Source organism: Chanodichthys erythropterus, chromosome 17 (genome assembly GCF_024489055.1).
Source record: "Chanodichthys erythropterus isolate Z2021 chromosome 17, ASM2448905v1, whole genome shotgun sequence".
In the NCBI taxonomy this organism is placed as follows: Eukaryota; Metazoa; Chordata; class Actinopteri; order Cypriniformes; family Xenocyprididae; genus Chanodichthys; species Chanodichthys erythropterus.
In genome coordinates this window covers 18,274,042-18,297,500 of record NC_090237.1, presented here as the reverse complement: position 1 = coordinate 18,297,500, position 23,459 = coordinate 18,274,042, and the positions used below count along the sequence as shown (strand labels likewise).

At 36.2% G+C, this 23,459-nt stretch overlaps 2 protein-coding genes across 5 annotated transcripts in view; one reads left to right on the top strand and one right to left on the bottom strand.

Annotated features, from left to right (window-relative positions):
• hif1al (hypoxia inducible factor 1 subunit alpha, like) overlaps positions 1 to 15,160 on the top strand; it is a 15,503-nt gene extending 343 nt beyond the window's left edge. Inside the window, exons 1-15 of one of the 3 annotated variants that reach the window (XM_067364696.1) lie at positions 2,160 to 2,312; positions 5,400 to 5,590; positions 6,526 to 6,677; positions 7,397 to 7,481; positions 7,586 to 7,698; positions 9,142 to 9,329; positions 10,217 to 10,323; positions 10,552 to 10,699; positions 11,886 to 12,133; positions 12,259 to 12,395; positions 12,475 to 12,570; positions 12,666 to 12,796; positions 13,344 to 13,455; positions 13,570 to 13,687; positions 13,776 to 15,160. In XM_067364696.1, coding sequence (XP_067220797.1) covers positions 2,266 to 2,312; positions 5,400 to 5,590; positions 6,526 to 6,677; positions 7,397 to 7,481; positions 7,586 to 7,698; positions 9,142 to 9,329; positions 10,217 to 10,323; positions 10,552 to 10,699; positions 11,886 to 12,133; positions 12,259 to 12,395; positions 12,475 to 12,570; positions 12,666 to 12,796; positions 13,344 to 13,455; positions 13,570 to 13,687; positions 13,776 to 13,855 — 1,953 coding nt within the window. In that variant the 5' untranslated portion in view covers positions 2,160 to 2,265 and the 3' untranslated portion in view covers positions 13,856 to 15,160. Of the gene's footprint in view, positions 1 to 2,159; positions 2,313 to 5,032; positions 5,179 to 5,399; positions 5,591 to 6,525; positions 6,678 to 7,396; positions 7,482 to 7,585; positions 7,699 to 9,141; positions 9,330 to 10,216; positions 10,324 to 10,551; positions 10,700 to 11,885; positions 12,134 to 12,258; positions 12,396 to 12,474; positions 12,571 to 12,665; positions 12,797 to 13,343; positions 13,456 to 13,569; positions 13,688 to 13,775 lie in introns of those variants that run through there. The other 2 variants (XM_067364698.1, XM_067364697.1) reach the window with 2 other exon arrangements.
• Positions 15,161 to 16,792: 1,632 nt separating this feature from the next.
• zgc:152863 (uncharacterized protein LOC562658 homolog) lies at positions 16,793 to 23,203 on the bottom strand. Of its 2 annotated transcripts, none has more exons than XM_067364700.1 (5): positions 22,896 to 23,203; positions 21,181 to 21,290; positions 20,244 to 20,438; positions 19,500 to 19,641; positions 16,793 to 17,925 (listed from the first exon to the last, which is right to left on the bottom strand). In XM_067364700.1, the coding sequence occupies exons 2-5, from the start codon at positions 21,272 to 21,274 to the stop codon at positions 17,598 to 17,600; spliced, it is 759 nt and encodes a 252-aa protein (XP_067220801.1). In that variant the 5' UTR covers positions 21,275 to 21,290; positions 22,896 to 23,203; the 3' UTR covers positions 16,793 to 17,597. The 2 variants fall into 2 exon arrangements, with proteins under 2 accessions (XP_067220801.1, XP_067220800.1); XM_067364699.1 differs by having other exon boundaries at positions 21,181 to 21,287; positions 22,896 to 23,199.
• Positions 23,204 to 23,459: the final 256 nt, after the last annotated feature.

Genomic DNA, 23,459 nt, shown 5'->3' with positions numbered 1-23,459 from the left:
CTAGATTGATATGAGCTTTTGAGGGGGGTTTGTGCTTTATTTGTCTGGAGTGTTTGTTTTTTAGATAAATTTGTAAAGACAATAGGTTGTCGGTTTTATTGTAAATATACCATTTATAATACTAAACCAGAGGCTCTGAACTCTTAAAGTGATAGTTTTGTACCAGCTGAGCTTCAGTAATGTCTTCAGACAATAAAAACAGGACCGAGTGGTCTTCAGGACCACATGGTCAATAAACTGCTTTTCTTTTACACAGTCAGAATGATAAAGTCCTGTAATGGCGCTACACCTTTGTTCTAGGGGACCACAATCTTGCACAATCCATGTCAGAAGCTGTTTGTTTATAATGGTTGTTGTTTCATTAAGAAATCTGGTCAACGCTTATACATTCAGTAGGCTGAATGAGCAGTTTTAAAGGCGTAAGGACACGTAAAGGGTGAATTCAGGTAAATTGTGCCACTTATTGACATTAATATGACATTCAAAGAGTGACCAAATTGCTTGAATTCACACTATAGTGAAATAATGCTTGAAAATCCATTAAATATTTAATCCATTTTTCATCAGATTGCCTTAAAATGGAAGGCTTATCTGTGTTAAAACAACTAATGTTGTTCCTCTTTTTTTATGCAAAAGAAGCTGCTGTAGCTTAACATATTTGATTATAACTAGCAAAAATAACTTTGATCTTTCATTATGAGAGCATTGTGTATTCTCTAAACAATTTTATGAACATATTTTAGGTGTTATATACTTGCATCAAAAATACATTTATTGTTTTGTACAATGTTATTGTTTTGTAGAAGTTTATTACAGATGTAATTACATTCAGACATTGTATCAATTTAAATTAGTTAGTAGTAGTAGTAGTTTAAGTTAGTAGTAAAAAGACACTTAATATAAAGTAGGTCATGAAGCGACTTGCACAATATTTATAAAAGTATGATCGAAATGCTCTTTAAAAAGGAGTACTGCACGTCACACTGCAAGACTTCCTAAAAGTATTTCTGTAAACCGCCTACATATCTGAAGGAAATGATGCACACACTTTCAGAATGAAGTAGAGTCCCGAGTACATTTTGTTCTCTGCTGTCTTGATACTGCCTGTGTTCAACCTTACTCTTGGCATAGCTCTCCTAGTCTCCCCCTCCCATCACCGTGCAAACAAACTTTGCTGAACCGCTTGCTCAGTCAGGCCAGGGAACTGCATGTGTCTCAGCAGAGTAGCTGGAGCGAGTCCAAAGAGTCAAAGAAGCAATCCTATAGAAAACAAACATAACATAGCACTTGTCTGACCAACTGACTTAAACCACAGGGTTGACGATTGACATTAATGTAAATCTGCTGCAAATTTATTGCATATCCACCAAGAGTTTGCAAAGAGAACACTGTGTTCCTGAAACAACCTATATGAGTAAACAAACTCTCAAGACCTTTTCTCATATGGAAACATTGATGTTGTTACTTTGCAATGATTTTTTTATTTTTAAAGGCAAGGTTGAGCGTTGTAATGCCGATTTTTATTTTAAATAAATTCTGTTATTTTGAAGTTCCTATTCATTAAAGTATCCTGATTTTTTTTTTATTATTTTTTTTTTAAATCAGGGTTTCCACAAAAATATTAAGTTAATATTTAATATATAATATTAATATTACTGTTTTCAACATTGATAATCATAAGAAATGTTTCTTGAGCACCAAATCTGCATATTAGAATGATTTCTGAAGGATCATGTGACACTGAAGACTGGAGTAATGATGCTGAAAAATCACAGGAAATATTACATTGTGCATTATATTTGAATAGAAAACTGTTATTTTAAATTGTAATAATATTACATAGTATTACTGTTTTACTGTATGTTTTGATCAAATAAATGCAGTCTTGGTGAGCATGAGAGACTTATTTCAAAAACATTAAAACCTCATCTTTTGAACATTAGTGTACATTGAGATGTTCATCTAGATTTGTTTTTACAGTAAGGTAAATCTGCTTCAAATGTACTGCATAACCACTTAAAATTTTGCAAAGAGAACACTGTGTTACTGAAATGACCTACATGAGATGGCAAACTCTCAAAACCTTTTCTCGTATGAATGCATGATACTGATATTGTTCAGCCTTACATGTCATAGCTCTCATAGTCTCCCCCGCCCATCACCGTGCAAACGAACTTCGCTGAACCTCTCGTACACTCACTCTCGCTCGCTCAGTCAGTCTAGGGAAATGCATGCGTCTCAGCAGAGCAACTGGAACGAGTCCGTATGGAAGCCGGTTTTCGCCACCAAAAAAAAAAATACTTAAAAAAAAGGTAATTGCGACTTCTTATCTCACAATTCTAACTTTTTTTCTTGCAATTGCGAGTTTACATCTCACAGTTCTGACTTTTTTTTTTTTTTTCTTGAAATGTATCTCCGAGCCGGACTTTGGACACCCCTGTGTTATAGGGAATGTTGTAAATGTAAATTGGTGTAAATATCACAGGTCATACAGCTTCATATCCTGATGTACCGCCAGATTAATATCAGTGTAACATCTGACATGAACATTCCTTCCCACTAAAGTCTGTCATGCTGCCATTGTCCTGTGAGGTTCAGAGGAGTTCATTTGAACAGGCTGGGATGGGTTGCACTGCACTTCCAGTCCCTCCTACGCTAATATTGGGTGTTGACATTTTACCAGAACACATAATAACACTCAGTGTAAATCCCTAACCATCTAAACAGCACAAGGGATGGGCGTGACTGTTGTGACGTGGCTGAAGGACACAGTGTTCCTGCATTCATTTGCAAGAGCTTTGGAACAAGACTGCATGCACCGCTTTTAGACTATCAGAGTTTGAGAGATCTGCTTGGATACAAACATTCTTCCAAATATCTTCTTTTGTGTTCAGAAGAATAACAATTTATACTGATTTAGAACAACTTGAGGCTGAGAAAAGAATTTATTTTTGGGTGAACTATCCCTTTAAGGACTTGAAATATAATTCTCTCTTGATCTTATTACTCACTAATTGGATTGCAATGTGCAGAACAACCAGTTTATCCTACTAATACATTCCCAGAATATGCAAAGCCCAAAATCTGTTAAAAAAGGCACTTTTTTTTTTTTTTAAATGTCCCACAGAACAAATAATTTCCAATGTTGTCATGAATGTGATGGATGAGTTCTTTCTGTGCGTTATTTTTAGAAGGGGTTGGGGAAGGTGTTTGTAATGGTCATTCTGTACGAGTTTCTCCCACAGTGACCACCGGCTGAGAGCGGATTATTGTGTAATCTTATGTGGTCGCCTGGGGCTTGAAATTGGATGCTGGGTCTTGCTTCAGCTTGTCTCAGATTTAGCTTTTTGTTCTGACCTAAAACTTGCTGAGTTCCATCTTGATAAGATTTATGTTTTGTACAAAGATCATCATAGTAATCTTTTCTTTTTTTTTTTCTTTTTTTCATCGCTCAAATAACAAAAAGGTGTTTTATTGTTTTATTTGACTTTTAGTCAAATGGTGGTTTTATATGTGAAATAAAGACTTGCAAATGTTGACAGCTTGTTAATTTGTGTAGACACACAAAACCACATGCTAGCATGCATTGGCAGGTTTCCATTGATTGTTATACTTTAGGACTTTACTCTTCATTTGAATGTTTTAAGTTTGAAGTTAAGAGTAATATTTCTGTGAGATGATGAATGACTTACTAAATCACCAAATCTGTTCTTCAATCGCTGTCTTGATATGGTTGTAGAGCTGCATGGTTCTGGATGAATTCACAATTTCTTTGTTTAATCTAGAGATCACAATTGTCCCATGATTCTGAATGGACAACAACTAAACAAAATAGCATGTAATTTACTAGAGGTTCTAACAAAATGTCAATTGCTACAGTCTAATATAATATTATATATATATATATATATGTATAATATTTGATTTGATTTTAATTGTTTGAGTGAATGATTCAATGACTCACTCATAAAGATTTCTTTTGTTTCATTACTTGATGAATCAGCATTTTTGAACCAATCTCTTGAATAAATGATTCAATGACAAACACATTTAAAGTCACTTGTCGCCACCTAATGATGTAATGATTAATGTCCTTCATACAGTCTTTATTTGTATCAAACTACTTTCAAAAGGTGATTTACTCTATTGTAATCACTACCGTAGACGTCAGTGTTTATATCTGAACCATAAACTTTTATCCTAGTACTTCTGTGATAATATGAATTATTTTAACACAGAAATAATGATACTGTGTTTTTTTTTGTTTTTTTGCAGTGATTAATTGTGCAGCTTTATGGTTTATGCCCTTATGTTATATATTGGTCATGTGGTTACAAATAGTCATTTTGATTCAGGACGGCGATACATGACTGTTTATCCTGTCCTTATACAGACTTATTCCTCTGTTTTTTTTTTTTTGAGAACATTACATGTCATTTGGGAGAGGAATGTTTTTCTTTACCAAAGTACACTAACTTGACTGACCACAGACTACGTGCCGAATGAAACTTGGGCAGACATGCTGTGCACGTTTCTGTCCTGTTTACTGCACCATGAAATACAATAACGCAGTAAATCAATTCCTTGCTAATTATGTTCTGATAGCAGAAAGGCTAATCCAGTACTCTATCTAAAGGAAATGTTTGACTACAGGAAAAAAGTCTTTATCAAAGTTTGGGGTCAGTTTTGAAAAAGAGAAAAAAAAACATATTCAGCAAAGGTGCATTAAATTGAATTGTCATCAAAGAATCCTGAAAAACAACAACAACACTGTTTTACACAAAAATAACCTGACAAAACAAATAAGTGAGTGCAGATAGTTTTGCTAATTACGTTCTTAATGTTCGTAAAACCTGCGTTGCGAGTTTGGCAACCATTAATGTGGAATGGCAGGGGTCAGCAGAGTTCTGTCCTCTACAGAGCACAAAGGAGGTCACAGACTGAGGGCTGGGAGGGATAGGAAGCCAGGGGGAGGGCTGTGGAACACACTTTAATGTCATAAACGACCCGGAGTTCTACATACTTAAGGCATGTGGAGGAGGGGAACTGGAGTGAGGGCTTTCCCTTCCCTTCATTTTAAAGTTTATCTGGGACTCTCTTTTGGCAAGACCGGGATACACAGAGTGCTAGAACACACCAATTACAGCTTGGAAAACTTTGAGGAATAGAGAACAAGATGTAAGATATGGAGAGAATGTAGTGTTTTTGTTGTCCTAATTTTTGAATGAAGAAAAACCTGTGGAAAGAAAAATCTTTTATTTAAAAAAAAAAACTTTTATACTAGGATATGTCATTACAAAAATGTTATTTTCTAATTTTGGCTTCTCTACATGGATTGGATATTCTTAATTTGGTCATTAAGTTTGTTTTTTTTTTTTCTTGTTTTTTTTCTTATTCAGGCCCAGTTTGGAACAGCGGAAGGTGCGTTCTCGTGACGCGGCACGCTGTAGGAGGAGTCAGGAGACTGAGGTGTTTTACGAGCTGGCGCACTCGCTACCCCTTCCACGGCGCATCACCTCCCACCTGGACAAAGCTGCCATCATGAGGGTGACGCTCAGCTATCTGCGCATGAACCGCTTGATCCAATCTGGTGGGTTCAGCTGAAATCATGCAGGAAATTGTATGATGTGTTGTAGTACTTCTCAGTTGGTTCAAAAAACCCAAAAATGAGTCGCAGGTCTGTTTCAATGGGATTGTGGACAGCAGGGGGGAAAACTATTTTAAATGTCAGTAATGAGTGCAACTAAATATAATCATGCTGGGGGTTGTTGACGGTAGAAAGAAGTTGTTCAAAGACTGTGGGCAAACTGAAAAAGAGAATTTTGTTGAATTTGGGGTAAGGTTCAAGAAGGATAAACCTGGTTTGCGCTGACCACAGTGTGTTTGTGCAGGCAATTAATGGATGCCAGATGCATGAAAACATTGAAATTCTAAAGGCATTTTGAAACCAAACACTCAAAATATAAAGACAAGCTTGATCAAATAATAAATCTAGTTCAGTGTTTTTTTTGGCATTATAAATAATACTGGTACTGTGTTTGGATGTATTCATTTATTTGATCAAAAAACAGAAATATTGTGAAATATTATTACAATTTACAATAACTTTTATATTTGAATATATTTTAAAATGCATTTTATTTCTTGGGATGCAAAGCTGAATTTTCAGCATCATTACTCCAGTTTTTAGTGTCACATGATGCTTCAGAAATGGTTCTAATATGCTGATTTGGTGCTCAATAGACATTATCAACAGTTGTGCTGCTTAACATTTTTGTGTAAACAGTGATACTTTTAAGATTATTTTAAAAGAACAGCATTTATTTGAAATAGAAATCTTTTGTAACATTATAAATGTCTTTACTGTCACTGTTGATCAATTTAATGCATCCTGGCAGAATAAAAGTGTTCACTTCTTTAGGAAAAAAAACATTTTGTGTATATAGTTCATGTAGGAACTTGTCCAAATACTTTTCCTTTGGCAAATATATTCTAGTGCTAATATTTGTTTTTTGTCACATCCAGTGGGTCCAACCAAAACAAAGACTGAGGAAACGGAGAATCCCACTGATGGCTTTTATCAGCAGGCACTGGCTGGCTTTATTCTGGTGATGACTGAGGAAGGGGACATGATTTTCCTCTCAGAGAGTGTCAGCAAATACATCGGCATAACACAGGTGAGTGCATACTGCATAAAACCCCCACAGTATTAATTCCACAATGTGGAGCATTTTAGACATGCTGGCTGCAGTATGGAGACCTGTGGCTCAAGAATGGTATCACTTTGGATTCCTCCCCTGTGGTATGAGGCAATGTTCAGGTTACGTGTGTGACAAGATCCCTTAGAATAGATCCATTCCTGAGGGAGCACATGCAGTCTTGTGTGTTTTTGTGCTGTAATCTGCCAGGAGGGAATTAGTGTTTTTATGTAGGTTAGTACTAATGCAATGATAAGAGGTTGATTAGTACTGAAATCTAACAGATATGACGATGAAGACGTATATGATATTATGTAATAAAATTATTTAGACAACTAAAAAGCAAGAAATGTATATAATTTCATGTTACTGTGAAGGCATTTAAAGAATGATAGTGGGTGACTTGTTGGAAAGGACATGTAATCTCATACAGATGACCTACATTCACTCTTTTTTACAGTTATAGAGTTCATCTAAGCTGAAACATGTTCAGGTGACTCATATCTGGGAGTCAGTCTAATGCATATTCTAAATTTTTAAGTATGTAGTACATGAAGAAAAATAAAGTTGGTCACATGTATGACATTATTTTGGAGGAATGTAAACGTTTTCTCTTTTCATTCTTTTTTTTAAATCATGTCTCTAGTGTTATGGTATTGTTTTGAAGAGATTTAAAATTTTGATATGTTGTTGTACAGCTGGAGCTGCTTGGACAGAGTGTGTATGAGTTTGTTCATCCCTGTGACCAAGAAGAATTGCGAGACATCCTCACCACAAGACCAGGTGATAAAAGATTTCTAGCCCAAAGGATATTTACTGTTAAGTGAATTGTTTTATGAAGTTACTGAACATGTTTGAGACTGACCAGGAGAATTTTTCTTCCTCAGGTATTTCAAAGAAAAAGACAGAGAAGTTGGCAGAACATAATTTTTTCCTTCGGATGAAGAGCACACTCACCCACACAGGAAGAACAGTTAATATCAAGTCTGCAAACTGGAAGGTACATAAACTGTTTTCAATGAGTTAAAGATTGTAAATGACCCAAACTACATTCAAACTCACAAAATTGCAACTCTACAGTGTGTATTCACATGCACTGCTCACCAGTTTTGTTTTTATTAAAAATGTGATGACATGACATGGTTTAATCATTACTGGTGTTGGACTTCCTTTTGCTATTTTCACACACAGCACCTGTTAGCTAATTTTTAGCGGGTGTAGATTGCTCTGAAGGGTATGCAGAACTGTATCAGTATTACTGCTTCACATCAGCTTGGCTCTTTGTTGAGCTATGGGGTCAGGTCCCATGAGCGCATAAAACAGGACACAAATACGCAGAAGGCAGAGGTCCAACTACATTTAATGCCAAGACAGAAGGCACTGGTCCAGCTTGACCACTTGCTTCGCACGCACTGTTGCAATCTTTGTCATGTGTATTTTGTTGAGAAATGAACAAACAGTCTGTGTGAAATTGTAAACCGTCTGAACTCAAAATATATACACTTCTGTATAGGTTCTGTAAGATTTTATTTTTTTTTATTTTTTGAAAGCAATCTCATCTGCTCACCAAGGCTGCATTTATTTGAAAAGTAATATTGTAAAATATAGTTGAATATGTATTAAAATGTCATTTATTCCTGTGATGCATAGCTGGATTTTCAGCATCATTACTCCAGTCTTAAGTGTCACATGATCCTTCACAAATCATTCTAATATTCTCATTTGGTGCGCAAAAAAACAAAAAAACATAGTTGTGCTGCTTAATATTTTTGTGGAAACCATGATTCAAAACAGCATTTATTTGAAATGGAAATCTTTTGTAACATTATACGTCTTTACTGTCACCTTTTGAACAATTTAATGCATCCTTGCTGAATAAAACCATTAATTTCTTTCAAAACTGACCCTCAAACTTTGATAATGACTTTAAAAGCAGTGCACGCAGTCTCGTCCTGTAAATGAATGCAGGAACACTGTGTCCTTCAGCTAAGGCAGAAGTCACGCCTATCCCTTGTGCTGTTTAGATGGTTAGGGATTTGTTATTATGTGTTCTGGTAAAATGTCAACACCCAATATCAGCGTAGGAGGGACTGGAAGTGCAACCCATCCCAGCCTGTTCAAATGAACTCCTCTGAACCTCACAGGATAATGGCAGCATGACAGACTTTAGGGGCCGTTTACATGACACCGTTTTAAGCATAAAACTTTTTATGCATTTTTGGACACCCACGTTGTTGTGTAAACGTATCTTTGGTGTGGAGGAATGTTCATGCCAGGTCTTTTTAACTTTTTAAAAGCCTTTACTGTCACATTTGATAAATTTGAGGCATCCTCGCTTAATTGAGGAGAAAAAAAAGCACCAAACTTTTGAACTTGATTGGACTAACTTTATAATTTTGTTATATGTCCTTTTTAAATAGCATTTTTCAATTTCTTCTCACAGGTCCTTCATTGCACAGGACACATGCAGACGTTCAGCGGTGATGACGAGACCTCGCTCCCTGCTGGCAGCTTCCTGACATTGCTGTGTGAGCCAATTCCTCACCCCTCCAGCGTTGAATTCCCACTTGACAGCAGCACTTTCCTCACACGCCATAGCATGGACCTGACTTTCACACAATGCGACGGACGGTAAGATGTGTAGAAATGCAGAAATGCATGCTTGTGCATATCCTCTTGGATGTATGCAACACACACTCAAAGGTCGTAAAAGTTAAAATGGCTCTTGAGAGCGTAGTGTCTGATGACTCGAGTCGAGAGGGTCAGCTGAGTTTCTCTGTGTAGGAGTATGCTCAGTTCATCTCTTTAAAACAGCGCTGCAAAGTGTCCAAATTCATCTTCCTACTCACGGTTTAATATTACTCACATACAGTGAGTTAATCTCACATTACTAATTAAACCTAATTATCTTGTAGCTGCAGACGTTTTATTCTCACTGTCTGTTTTTGAAATGCGTACGTGTGACGGCTGAAGACGGATTTCATTCATGGTGTCAGAAAGTGTGTGACTTGAGTTTCCTGTGTTTTTCTCTCAGCTTGCACTTAGAGCACAGTATATTTATAGTCTCACTGTTGGGATCAGACACCACAACAGTGAATGTGAAATTGCAGTTTTAATTGAATGTTATGAGATGAAAAATGATCCAAAATAATGACAAGAATTGTCCTCTCAAGCTTCATGCAAAAACAAACATAAAGACAAACGTATATGCAAGACCAGTGTAGTTGGATTCACAAAAAAATGACTCTTGGAATGATTCATTTAAAAAACAGCTAATAAAAGACTCATACAAGTTACCTATTCAGAGTGACAAATACTCATTGAATCAGTCAGAAGAAAACTTTATGAACCAAAGTCTGACTCATTTACTGAACTGCGTCTGTCAAATGGTTCATGAAGTTTAAATGTGTAATTACTGATTAGTTATTCATACTATGGATGTTTTTTGGAAAAAAAATTGTATTTTAATATAAGTTTGGAGACTTGAAATATTGATGGACTGCTCTCTGTGTTCACAGAGTCACTGAGCTTGTTGGATACCAACCTGATGATCTGATTGGCCGGTCTGCCTATGAGTTTTATCACGCCCTTGATTTTGATCATGTGACCAGGAGTTTACACATCTGTAAGTTTAATTTTTTTTTTTCTTCGTTCTTTTCTGATATCTTGGTCTCTTTTTATTTTTTATAATACATTCAGTCTCAACTATAACCACAACCAGTGAATTTAATTTGCTGAAAATTCTGTGACAATATCCTCAATAACAATGTTTTGTATGTTGATGTTTTCTTTCATAGAAGGAAAAAATGACCAATGCTAAACTCTTCCTCATCTTTTTCCTTTGTACTTGTAGTGTTCTCCAAGGGCCAAGTGTGCACCAGCCATTACCGCTTCCTGGCTAAGAATGGAGGATTTATCTGGACTGAGACTCAAGCCACTGTCCTCTACAACAGCAGGACTTCTCAACCCGAGGCTGTGGTCTGCCTCAACTTTATCCTCAGGTAGCTCAGTCTGACTCTGTGTAACATTTGTTTCTTGTCCTGTTTTTTTGCTAGATCAAGGTCTATCATTGTTTGGCCAGTGTGAGTTAGTTTTATTTTGATATCATTAATATACTATTAATGTTTTGAATTAGTAGTTGTTGTTGTTATTATAATTTCTGTTCTCATTCCAATTTTAGTTTTAGTAATTTTGTCATTTTTATTATGGATATTTTTTTTTTTTTATTATTATTATTATTATTTTTTTTCAGTTTTGGTAATGTTAGTTTTTCAACTTAAAATAAGTAATTAGAAATGCTGTTTCACCTGTGAACACACTTATTGAGCATTGATCTAAACTTAAATAGTTCATTAAAAGGCAACCAACCATAGGTCTGTATTTCAAGAAAGACAAGTGAAAGCATTTACTTTCACTTGTTTTACTGTACTGTAATTTACTGTAAAGCAAATGTACTGAGCTAAACATTTATTTTATACAAAAAATATATTTTATATGCATATTTTAACGAGTCGTTGGCCGTTCATTTACACAACAGTGTGTTTTTAGGCCCCAAAATGCCAAACTTTTAAAAATGAGTTTCAAAGTGCAAGTTTTTGAAAATGATACCATTATTGTCTTCGTGTGAACTACAAAAATGCCAATTTGTGAAAAAAAAAAACCTAAATTGTGCATTACATGGTCTGTCTATAGGCGCATAGGTTTTTTTTTTTGTTTTGTTTTTACAAAGTGACATCGCCAACTACTGGCCTGGCAATAATAATACAGCGGTTTCAATCGTTTTCACGGATGTGTGAATGGGGGTCATTTTGACAACACTGTCGTCTGTGTAAGAAAAATGCAAAATGAAAACTTTTCCATTTTTACTACATTGTTGTCATGTTAATGTACCCTAAAATTGCTAGAAAAGCAAAGCCATATGTCTAAACAAGTTTGAAAGTTTTCACAAGATGAATTTTGAGTGCTTAAGCTTTCGAATGATACCTGATTTATATTGATTAGTAAAAAGGCCATAAATAAACAAAGTGACAATTAACAGTGTTTATATTAAGTTTAAATTATTTTTATATTTCATTTTATTTCAGTTAATTTTTTTTTTTTTTTTTTTTTTTTTTTCCCAAGCTACAAAAATATTTGAAAACCCTGGTGTGAATGAAGGAGTAATTCTTGTTTCTCTCTTTCTGGCAGTGGCGTGGAAGAGGCAGATGTTGTGTTCTCGTTGGAACAGACTTGTCAGAAACCAAAACCCAAAGCAGAGAAGCTAAGTGTGCTGGAGAAGGTGGAGGAGGAGGAGGAGGAGAAGGAAGAGGAGGAAGAAGAGGACTCAGACATGGAGGAGAGCAGCACTGCGAAGCTCTTCCTCCAGATGAAGGAGAACCCAGAGGAGTTGCTGCAGCTGGCACCTCACTCTGGAGACGCTATCATTTCCCTAACAGGTGCTCGCAATCATGCTTTCCTACAGAACAGGAATGTTTGTGATTTTGGTCCTCCAAAATCAATTTGGTTGGAGATTTTTAGAAAAATCTAATGAGATCCTAATATTGCTTTGTGTTATTCACAGAGGGTGTGGAGTTGTCCTTCTGCCGTCCATCTAGTCCCAACAGTGTCCCAGAATGCCCTCAGGACCTCTGTACGCCTGAACTCCGCCAGCTCCTTTCTCCAATATTCGACAGACCCACCAAATCTCCACCTGCTGCGGTAAATACGAGATTTTATGTTTGTCTGGGTAGCTTTGTTGGTTTAAACGGTTGATCTGACATTTAAGGGTCTGTTTTAGAGCCCTGCTGAAGAGCTGCCCATGGAGATGGAAGGGGTAGAGAAGTTCTTCGCCCTCAAACCTGAAGAGAGTGTAACTCTGAAAGGACAGTCAGAGGTAGTTCTCAAAATGATTTTTAGATGCCTTCTGAGATGTTTTAGACACATTTGAGAGAGAAGTCATGGGTGTTTAATACGTTCATTCTCTGACAGGCTATGGATGAGATTGATTTGGACATGCTAGCTCCATATATCTCCATGGATGATGACTTCCAGTTGACCTTCCTGCCCCAGAGTGAAATGGCTGCATCTTCAGAAATGCTAACCAACTCTTCAAGGAAACGGTAAGGATGATAAAGGAGCTTTCAGATGTTGATGATGATTTCAACATAACTTAATTGAAACATTCAGATTGTATCTTCAAGACGATTATGATAACATGCACTATCGTTCAGAAGCTATGGTCTGATGGGTTTTTTTTTTTTTTTTTTTTTGAAATTTTTTATTTTTTCCTCTTATGCTCACAAAGGTTGCATATATTTGATCAAAATACAGTAAAAACAGTAATATTGTGAAATATTATTACACTTTGCAATACCTTTTTTTTCTATTTAAATACATTTTAGAAAGCCATTTATTACTCCAGTCTTCAGTGTCACATTATCCTTCAGAAATCATTCCAGTATGCTGATTTGCTGCTCAAGAAACATTTAAGATGTTTATGATAAATAGAAAGCTTTTGTAACATTATAAATTATTTACTGTTACTTTTGATCAATTTAATTCATCTTTTCTGCATAAGTTTTCATTTCTTAAAAAACAAAACTTTTAAAGAGTAGTGTATAATAGTGGATATTTTATTGTCCCATTCTATGTCGTTCTCCAAAATAGATGTTTAGAAGATGATGAGGAGGATGACATTCCTGTTCTGGCTGCCAAATGGGAGAGGAAACAGATGAGCAGCTCCATAGAGGAACAGCTTCTGCTCAGCCACACATTACTGGTAAGGAAGGACAAATGTAATTTTTGGGCCTTCACCTTTTAAACTTTATTCACACAAAACACTTGGTATAGAAAATGTTTAAAATTGTGATTTTTGTTTTGTTTTTGCTGGCAGAATGGCTTGTCCGACGATGCTTCGGAAGAATTTGAACCACCACCTCAAAAGCGATGTCAGCTTTTGACCGACAGGGACCCGTTACTGGGCGGAGCGCAGGCGTTATGTGATACAGCAGGTATGCGACCACTTTTTTTAAAAAGTCCTGTTGAAGATAAAGTTAATTTGTAAAAGCTAACTCATTAGCTTTATTTTCTCATTAACAGCTCTCATGAAGGACACCTTCCTATCACGCCCACCTGACTTAATGCGACCTGTTGCTGAAACCATGTCGTCCCTTACTTGAAGAATAAACAATGTGGATGAATTCTCAGCAAAAACAGTGACCGCTAAACAGGGAGGGTTACGAATAACCCTCTTTGCGCTCAACATGTATCAGCTTAACATGTATTTCAAAGAGTGATGTTTTACGCACAAAACACAGGAGGATAATTGGCCTAAACATTTTTTTACATTTTTTTTTTTTTGTTTTTTTGTTTTGTTTTGTTTTTTAATGATACACATATTTTTTGCCCCAATACTATAATGAAGAGTAGTTAAAATAGACTTTAGTTAATAGAATTAGTATAATATAGTCATTGGTTATGAACTTGTGAACCCATGCCCATTCTCAGCAGAGACTCTGAATTTAGATTCGTCAGTAGATAGCAAAAAAATAATGGTGCTCCAGTTGCCCCTGACGTTCAGTCCAGTTTCTTCCAAAGCACAAATGTGGCCAAAAGGGGGTCGAAATCGAAGCTAAACTGGTCAGGATATGTTAGAAATGGTGTTAAAATGTTGTTCTACCACTTGTAGCCTTAATCTAAACCTATAAATCCCATTTCTTCAAGCATAACCTCATTTGACTGTAAGTTTTTCTGAAAGAAGCTTTTCGGGGTGATTTCTTACAGTGGTTCTGTTTAGTGCTAGAATCATGGGTTAGGCTGATTTTAAGTCGATGTGATCATGCTTTTGAGTTAGATTATTCACTGAGGCCATAGCTGACAAACGCAACAAATACTCTATCAGTGATCATCTGATTTTTATAAAGCATTTTATATACTTTTGCAATTACAACTTGTAAGTGAATCTATACTATGTGTCTTTGGTGTTGAACTACAATTATTACTGTTTTCTGTTTGTGTCACTTCTAATGTCAAATGATCTGTTTTAAAAAAAAAAAAGGCTATGGTGTTGATACTGCTGTCATATTAACTGATGTCTTTTTGAATCATAATATGAGATGCTAAAACGACAAATGTACTAGTAAATTGCTTGAAAGCATTCACAGCAAAGCAATCTTGTTTCTTGATCCTCTTTTATGCAGCAGATACTTTGTTAAATAGTGGCATACATGATTATTTGTGGTGCTTTTTTTCAGTGGGCTGTGAAGTTATATTCCCCTGATTTCTGTAGCTAGGACAGACGCCACTTAAGGGGCCTTATTCAAATGGTGTCCAATAAGACACATGCCTTCTCATATGGATAACAGTTCTTCTGAAAACTTAAACTTTTTGTGTATGTTACTTTGTGTATTTTTGCATCATTTATTTCCAATGTATGAATACCTTGTATTATCTGACAAAGAAATAAAACATTTTAAATGCTTTCAAAACGTGTTGTGTACTATTGTAAACGGACATCAACATATTCATCTTGATTATTTAAAGGTGCAATGTATAAATTTTAAGAGGACCTGTTGACAGAAATGCAATATTAATATACATAACTATGTTTTCAGTGGTGTATAAAGCCATTATGTTTTTATTACCTAAGAATGAGCCAATTCTATCTACATACACCAGGGGTCGCCTTACATGTTAAAGGATTAGTTCACTTTCAAATAAAATTTTCCTGATAATTTACTCACCCCCCATGTTATCCAAGATGTCCATGTCCTTCTTTCTTCAGCTGAAAAGAAATTGAGGTTTTTGATGAAAACATTCCAGGATTATTCTCCTTATAGTGGACTTAAGTGGCCTCCAGATGGTTGAAGGTCAAAATTACAGTTTGCAATTTTAAAACATACTGTATGATGGAGAAAATTCTGTATTGCTGTTACTAAAAATAAAGCTGCATCTGATTGTTATGTTAGCTACTTGACAAAATAGTGTTTTTCTCTGAGGCATGGTAAAGCATGATACATCGAAAAAAGACTAAACGTGTTAAGCTATATAACAGTTAGTTTTCTGTCTATATATATATATATATATATATATATATATATATATATATATATATATATATATATAAACAGATGTTCCCTTGTCTATTAAAACGTGTAATATTTTAAAACGTCTTGGCGTTTCCATGGTTTCTACAAAATAAAACCGGAAACCGAGGGTAAGGAGGGTATGACGCAATTGACAGGCGACTCCTCACACGTCCAGGAGCCTTGGTTAAAATTGCAATTTTCTCACGATTTACAAGTAGTTGGAAACATTTAGGATATTGTAAGTACTCAAGGGAACAAAATATATAACACTGGCCTAGTGGTTTTTTGATATTTTAGTGCAGAAACATTACATATTGCACTAATGCATAAAAGATTGTTGTATTATTTTGCTTATGTGGCAACCAGCAGACACTATGTTCCAACTATCTCCAATAGAGATTAATATTAAACACAAAACACCCGTTTTTTCCCAGTATGTGTGTGCAGTACTGCGTTCGACCTCAAGATGGAGACAAGGCTTACTGCCAAGACTCTACAAGGTGAGAGTGTACTTATGTCGATAAATAATTTGCGACATGACCTCTTTTGCAAGAATATTCTGTAAACAACTGGGCAATGTTAAGTTTCACCTCAGTTTGCCCTAGATTGAACGAAATGACTGAAAGTTTTGTTGATTGTTTTACTATATTTAATTTATTTGAATAGCTACTATGTTTGCAGAGTCGGGAATCCTGTTTATCATTACACGATCTACCGACTAAATAAAGGCCCAAAGCAAGCATATCTCAGAGTGTTTATATAGGTCAAATGTAAGTGTGTATGTGTCTTGCTTTCCTTTTCTTCTTCTATAACACAAGTTCCTTGTGATCCTCTTATGTGTCATGCTTTAGCCAACATTGATCTGTCTGAAAAAAACGATCTTGATAACTTTTAACAAGCTTAATACTGTATTAGAGCTGTTAAACCTGCTGTTATTAACCACACCAAATAAACCACTGAAAATGTTGTGAGGATCATCCTACGATAATCTCAAAGTATATGTATTAAACACCATTCAAAAACCCAAGAAAGATTTAAAATCATTTTTAATAGCAAACATTCCATTCATAAAGTTTTAAAAATGTATAATTATTAATTTTACATACTCTATTTGTGCAGAACTATATACAAGATGTAAATGTTACATATCATAAAATGATAAATGAAAAATATAAACACAAAAACACATTCAATGTCCATTCAGCAAGCATACTTCAAGTCAATTGCCCTGTTCTATATATTAACGCAATATTCAACAACAGATAGATCTATACAGGTGGAAGGATTCAGAATAAAATCATATATACTACAATTCATCAGTCAACAGGCACAATCTCAGTCTGGCTATGACATTCAAGCAATCTAAATGCTCTGAAAAAACACAGAATGAGGTGAAAGGTCAGGTATCAGTCAAAGGAATCATATTCTTTCCATGCTAATCTTAAGTCATCACCCCTAAAATTTAACTGCACAGCATCTCATCCTCACAGATATAGCTGCAATACCTACATTATTAAATAAAAGTCATTCATCAATCATAAAAGTCCCCTTGAACACCTTGTTTCCCCTCACGGAGGGGAGACGATAGCCACATCTCCAGCTTGGTCAGTGAAAACATTGACATAAATGAATACTGCAGCAGGTCACCAAAGAAAACCAAATATATCTGACCAATAAGGTCGTTGCGAAACATTTGCACCAGTTTTTTTACTGGTGTTTTAAGCCACAAAAGGATGAATCCACAATCGAAGTTTGAAAGAAAAGTCACAAGGACTGTGCAAGGAAAAAATTAACAATCAAAAGTCTAAAGGTGAGTTCATTTATAGTCTAGTAATTAGTTGTTTTTATCATCAGAAAGTGCACTTTGCAAAGCCCGTTCGTCACTGTCATTCCCAGTGTCTCTGGATCGTGATTGGACCTCTTCATAAGGTGGCGGTGGAGTCTCTATGCTCTGATTGGCTGTGTCTGTGCGACGACTCAAATCGGACCGTATGAGCGAAGTCAGTGGACTGTGTTCTGATGCGTCCTGGGCCAGCAGGAGCTGAGTGGGTCCGCGGAACGGCGGGAGTCGCTGGCCCCAACTGCTGTAGATTGCCTCCTCATATGTGGGAAGAGATACAGGTAAACCATCTACCACAAGGTCCAACTGGTCTGAGGAACGCCTGATGAGAAAGACGCAACAGTTAATGTGTATCTGGTGGTTACACTACCATTTTGTTTTCTATTTGGATAGATTTTAAAATTTAATTTATTCCTGTGACGTCAAAGCTGAATTTACAGCATCATTACTCCAGTCTTCAGTGTCACATGATCCTTTAGAAATCATTCTAATATGCTGATTTGGTGCTCAAGAAACATTATTATTATCAATGTTGAAAACAGTTGTGCTGCTTCATATTTTTTTGGAAACCATGACACATTTAAAGATTCTGTGATGAATAGAAAGGTCAAAAATAATAGCCTTTATAATTTATAATGTTACAAAAGATTTCTGTCACTTTTGATCATTTTAATATGGAAGCTTGTTTCCGCCATGAAATAAAAAATAAATGTAATTGCGACTTTTTATCTAACAATTCTGACTTTTTTTTCTCAGAATTGTGCGATAAAAAGTTGCAATTACATTTATTTTTTATTTTAATTGCGAGATGTAAAGTCAGAATTGCGAGTTATAAAGTCAGAATTGCGGGTTGTAAAGTCAGAATTGCAAGTTGTAACGTCAGAATTGCGAGTTATAAAGTCAGAATTGCGAGATGTAAAGTCAGAATTGCGAGTTGTAAAGTCAGAATTGCGGGTTGTAAAGTCAGAATTGCGGGTTGTAAAGTCAGAATTGCGGGTTGTAAAGTCAGAATTGCGGGTTGTAAAGTCAGAATTGCGAGTTGTAAAGTCAGAATTGCGGGTTGTAAAGTCAGAATTGCGAGATGTAAAGTCAGAATTGCGGGTTGTAAAGTCAGAATTGCGGGTTGTAAAGTCAGAATTGCGAGTTGTAAAGTCAGAATTGCGGGTTGTAAAGTCAGAATTGCGGGTTGTAAAGTCAGAATTGTGAGTTATAAAGTCAGAATTGCGAGTTGTAAAGTCAGAATTGCGGGTTGTAAAGTCAGAATTGTGAGTTATAAAGTCAGAATTGCGGGTTGTAAAGTCAGAATTGCGAGATGTAAAGTCAGAATTGCGGGTTGTAAAGTCAGAATTGCGGGTTGTAAAGTCAGAATTGCGAGTTGTAAAGTCAGAATTGCGGGTTGTAAAGTCAGAATTGCGGGTTGTAAAGTCAGAATTGTGAGTTATAAAGTCAGAATTGCGAGTTGTAAAGTCAGAATTGCGGGTTGTAAAGTCAGAATTGCGAGTTATAAAGTCAGAATTGCGAGATATAAAGTCAGAATTGCGAGTTATAAAGTCAGAATTGCGAGATATAAAGTCAGAATTGCGTGATAAAAACTTGAGATAAACTGCGAGATAAAAAGTCACAATTGTGACTATATCTCGCAATTCTGACTTCATAACATGCAATTCTTACTTTGTAATTCACAATTGCGTAACTCGCAATTCTGAGAAAAAAGTCTGAGATAAGTCACAATTACCTTTTTATTTTTTTATTTAGTGGTGGAAACAAGCTTGCATATTTTAATGCATCCCTGCTGAATAGTAATTTTTTTTAAATTCTTGCTGACCCCAAACATTTTAACTGTTGTGTGCAATTCATTGCTTTTGCAACCTTTTTTGGACTAGTTTAACGGCATACCGTTGCGTTCGGCAGGAGAGTAGACGGGATTTGATGACCAAACAGGCTGTTGTTGTGAGAAGGAAGATGGACACTCCAATAGCAGTCGTAGCCACGCTTGGGATAGAATTGACTATTTTTTCTTGTTGTTCAGCATGACCCTCTGTAAAAAAAAAAAAAAAATAGAAACACACACAAACCATTTAAAGACTTCCGTCAAATAGCCTGAAAAAGTACTGACATGCAATTTAAGGCCGGATGCCAAGCATGTTTTTTGGAATAAGTGGTTGAGTGACATGTTTACATCCTTTGATTCGGATTCTATGATGCAAACATTTTCCGAAGGCTTTACATGCATCACAGAAAAAGTAATACTGGTTAGTTTGGTGACTTTGCTAACTTCCTGCACAAGCTGTTGGTTTCCTCTCGTGATATGTTTCGGCTCAGACAAGGAAGTGAGTGCGGTGAATGAAGTATCATGGTTTCTCCCCTCCTTGGTATAGGACTTTACTTCCCTACCAGGTCCCTATTTAGGTCATTTATTAATGGTTGTGCTTATGTAATTCCTTCCTCAACACATTTGCTTCATTCAGAATGCAGAACTATTGGATATCTGATGCAAGAGGAAATAGTCTGATATGTCAGCACACGCTGCATCCAGTCTTTTGCATAAGTCTCCTACTTCGAAAGACAGTAAATGGTTGGGATGCAATGGCTGGTATTCCGGCACAAGCAAATGCAACTCCATTTTTTCTTTTCTCTTACCTAGTCTCTTACAGGTGGGCATTTTTGGATGCCATTCCCCATGTTGACACTTTGACCAATGGTGGCGTTTGGGAAGAGTGTAGCCGGGCTCGCAGAAGAAGCGTATGATGCTCTTTTGGGGAAAGCCACGACAGGGAGAGGGTTCACAGCGGAAACCTCCATGCTCAGGGATGATTGGGTGGGAGCAATTCTTGCCTTAAAATAAAAACAAAAAAGCTACATAAGACACGAAGATAAATTTCAGCCATTTCATATGCATGTTGGTTTTATATGGTTATGAAACATTTACACCATTTGATGCATCTATGATACAATTTGCCATTTTATATTTTTTCTGCATGTTGGTTGCACAACATGATTCTAGTGGAGAACATTTTTCAAATGTTGATAAGTAACAATACCAAACTAATAATATTTATATTCATAGCTAAAATATAATAATTAATAAAATGTTTTCTTTTTTGAATCTTTTTTATTATTATGATCAGGACAGCAGTACAACCCTGACAATCTTCTGTTTTAAAATATTTAAAAATGTCACTTATTTCTTATTTCTGAATTTTCAGCATCATTACTCCAGTTTTAAAAGTCACATGATCCTTCGGAAATCATTCCAATATGGTGATTTGGTGCTCAAGAAACATTATTATCAATATTGACAAGAGTTGTCCTGCTTTATATTTGTTACCGTAGTACATTTTATCAAGTTTACTGTCAATCAACTAAAATGCATCCTTGCTGAATAAAACTATTAATTTCTTTCGAATAAAAATATTACTGCCCCCCAAACTTTGAATAAAAAAAATGTATACAAAGTTTCATAAGCGATTATTGCTAAAATTATAATTTGTCTATCTTTACAAGCGGCTTTCACAGGAAGTTAGTGGCTGCTATCTGGAAGAGGAAGATGTGGCATGCTGAAAGGAAATCTTCAAACCTGTGGTTAAGTCTGGCAGAGCAGCCAGCATGAGAACCCCGCAGCTCAGGGCAGTACGCAGACATGGCCAGAGAGACAATCGCTGTGCAGACATCAAAACACCTGTCCTGCTGACACAACAGACAAACAAAAAGACTCAGTAACCTGCAGACATTCACTTATCAGCAGTTTCTATTACTGAACAGATCCACGGGTTTGAGTCTTGCATTCACTACGTTGACGGGTTCGATTTGAGCATCGTTCGGAAATGCATTAAAGGGACAGTTCACTCAAAAATGAAAATTCTAGCATCATTTACTCTCCCTCAAGTAGTTTCATACCTGTATGAATTTCTTCTGTTGAACACAAAGGAACATATTTGGAACAATAGATTTGCAAATATCCACCTTTCTATTCAGCAGAACACAGAAACAGGTTCGGAACAACTTGAGGGCGAGTTCATTTTTCGGTGAACTATCCTTATAAGTGCATTAATTGTTGTGACTAAACAATTGTGTTTTAAACCATTAACCACATGCTGTTGAGGTTGCACAGAGATGGAAGGAGGGATGCATCTACAGCTGGCCGTGAAACAGCTGGTACACGTCACACCCAGCATGTGACCCGAGAATAACACAACCTGCACGACCCAGAGTGCAACTTCCCATGCCAAAGGTGGGGCTAAATGTCAGGGCGTCACTCAGTAGTGGTCTAAAAATGACTGGTGGCTTTGCCACAAACTGGGGCAAGATGCATGCAAACATGTCAAGAACCATAAAGACAATGCTTGCTTTGGTTTCTGCAATGGTGTAGTCATCTGTGCAACATGTGGGATTGTCCCTCCTTGGCAGCTTGACATTTTCACAGATAAGCTTGGCACAAAACATACCACAACGTGGGCGGCTTGCTGCCACCTTCTTTACTAAATTCATTATTAAACTGTAGAACTTAAATGTGAATCCTTTACCAGTTAGTGCATTTTGCAGAAGGATTATGTGAGCTGCATGCTGCAATTACAAGTTATACTGCTGCACATTATGCATGTTATTAATATGTATACTATGCATAGGGTAAATATTGTGTATGTATATTATGTTCTACTGTACACACTAGTAACAAACCAATACTCAGCTTAACCACTCATCAGATCTTTAGTATCAGATCTACCAATAAATGGAATAAATGCAAAGCAACTAAAAAAATTATATTGAAATTAATTAATTTAGAAAATTAATAGCAGGAATGTTATTAGTATTGATATAATTAAATCAGAAATAAAACCATAACAAAAAACATAAAAAAAATTTGCTTATAGAACACAAACCTATATAAAATATCAGTTCATCTCTACACATGATTTTCACTGAACCATTACATTAGTATATATGATGTTGTGACAATAAAATCGAAGAATTTAAGAGTTAAAGTGCTCTGCTATTCGGTTATTAATATGCACTTTTCTGTTAACTGGCAATTAAAAAATCTAGTTTCTAGGGAAACATCCCTGACACACACAATAAAGAGAACTAATCTTGGATTCTTCTGCTCTGCTAATCAAGCCAATAATCTACAATGCTGGTGCTGTTCATCACTGCTGTCCACTATACAAACCCATGTGTGATTCAATAGCACCATTCACACGCTTACTGTGGGTTTGTGAAAAGGACGACAGGTGCACAAAAGCTCTATTGTAGCATCATTTTGTGTGTTCAAATCTGATCCAAAACGAAACTCACCTGGCAATGCTGCTTCGCGGTGATGTGAGGTTATAAAATCGATCTAGTCCAGTCGGTTCTTTAGTGTGTTTTCATTTACAAGGGGTCCGTCAGAGATTTCAGATGACTTAACGCGCAACCTGTGGCCCCCGGCTGAATTCAGGACCTGATTCAACAAGTGCATCTATTCCCGAGCAGCTGTCAGATGACTCACCGCACAGCTGAGTTATCATACGCAGCTCGAGCTCTGATTGGTCGCCGACAGCCCCGCCCAACAGCGACGAGAGTGGACCGCCCACTTTGGACGTCATATTCTGGAAACCGAAAGCAATTCGTAGAAAAAAAGCCATTGTGGTTGCATTATTTATACAAATATTTTCACGACCACACCTAAAGCACCCGCTTCCCCATTTAGTTTAAAGTCAGAATACAGAAGTGATAAAAAAAAGTGTTGATAAATCGCTAAAAAGCTAACATATTTTGGGACATTATCTCAAAAGCATGTGAGCGGACTACCTCGACAGCTTTACTGGGGGCGTTCAAACGTTTTTGATGTTGCATTCATATGAATTGTTTTGACATCAT

Excerpts from the sequence above, each read along its gene's own strand:
- zgc:152863 (XM_067364700.1), bottom strand. The coding sequence starts at position 21,274 with ATGTCTGCACAGCGATTGTCTCTCTGGCCATGTCTGCGTACTGCCCTG. Across the intron at positions 20,439-21,180 it reads TCTGCCAGACTTAACCACAG|GCAAGAATTGCTCCCACCCA; the intron begins GTTTGAAGATTT and ends TTTTATTTTAAG. Across the intron at positions 19,642-20,243 it reads GCCCACCTGTAAGAGACTAG|AGGGTCATGCTGAACAACAA; the intron begins GTAAGAGAAAAG and ends TTTTTTTTACAG.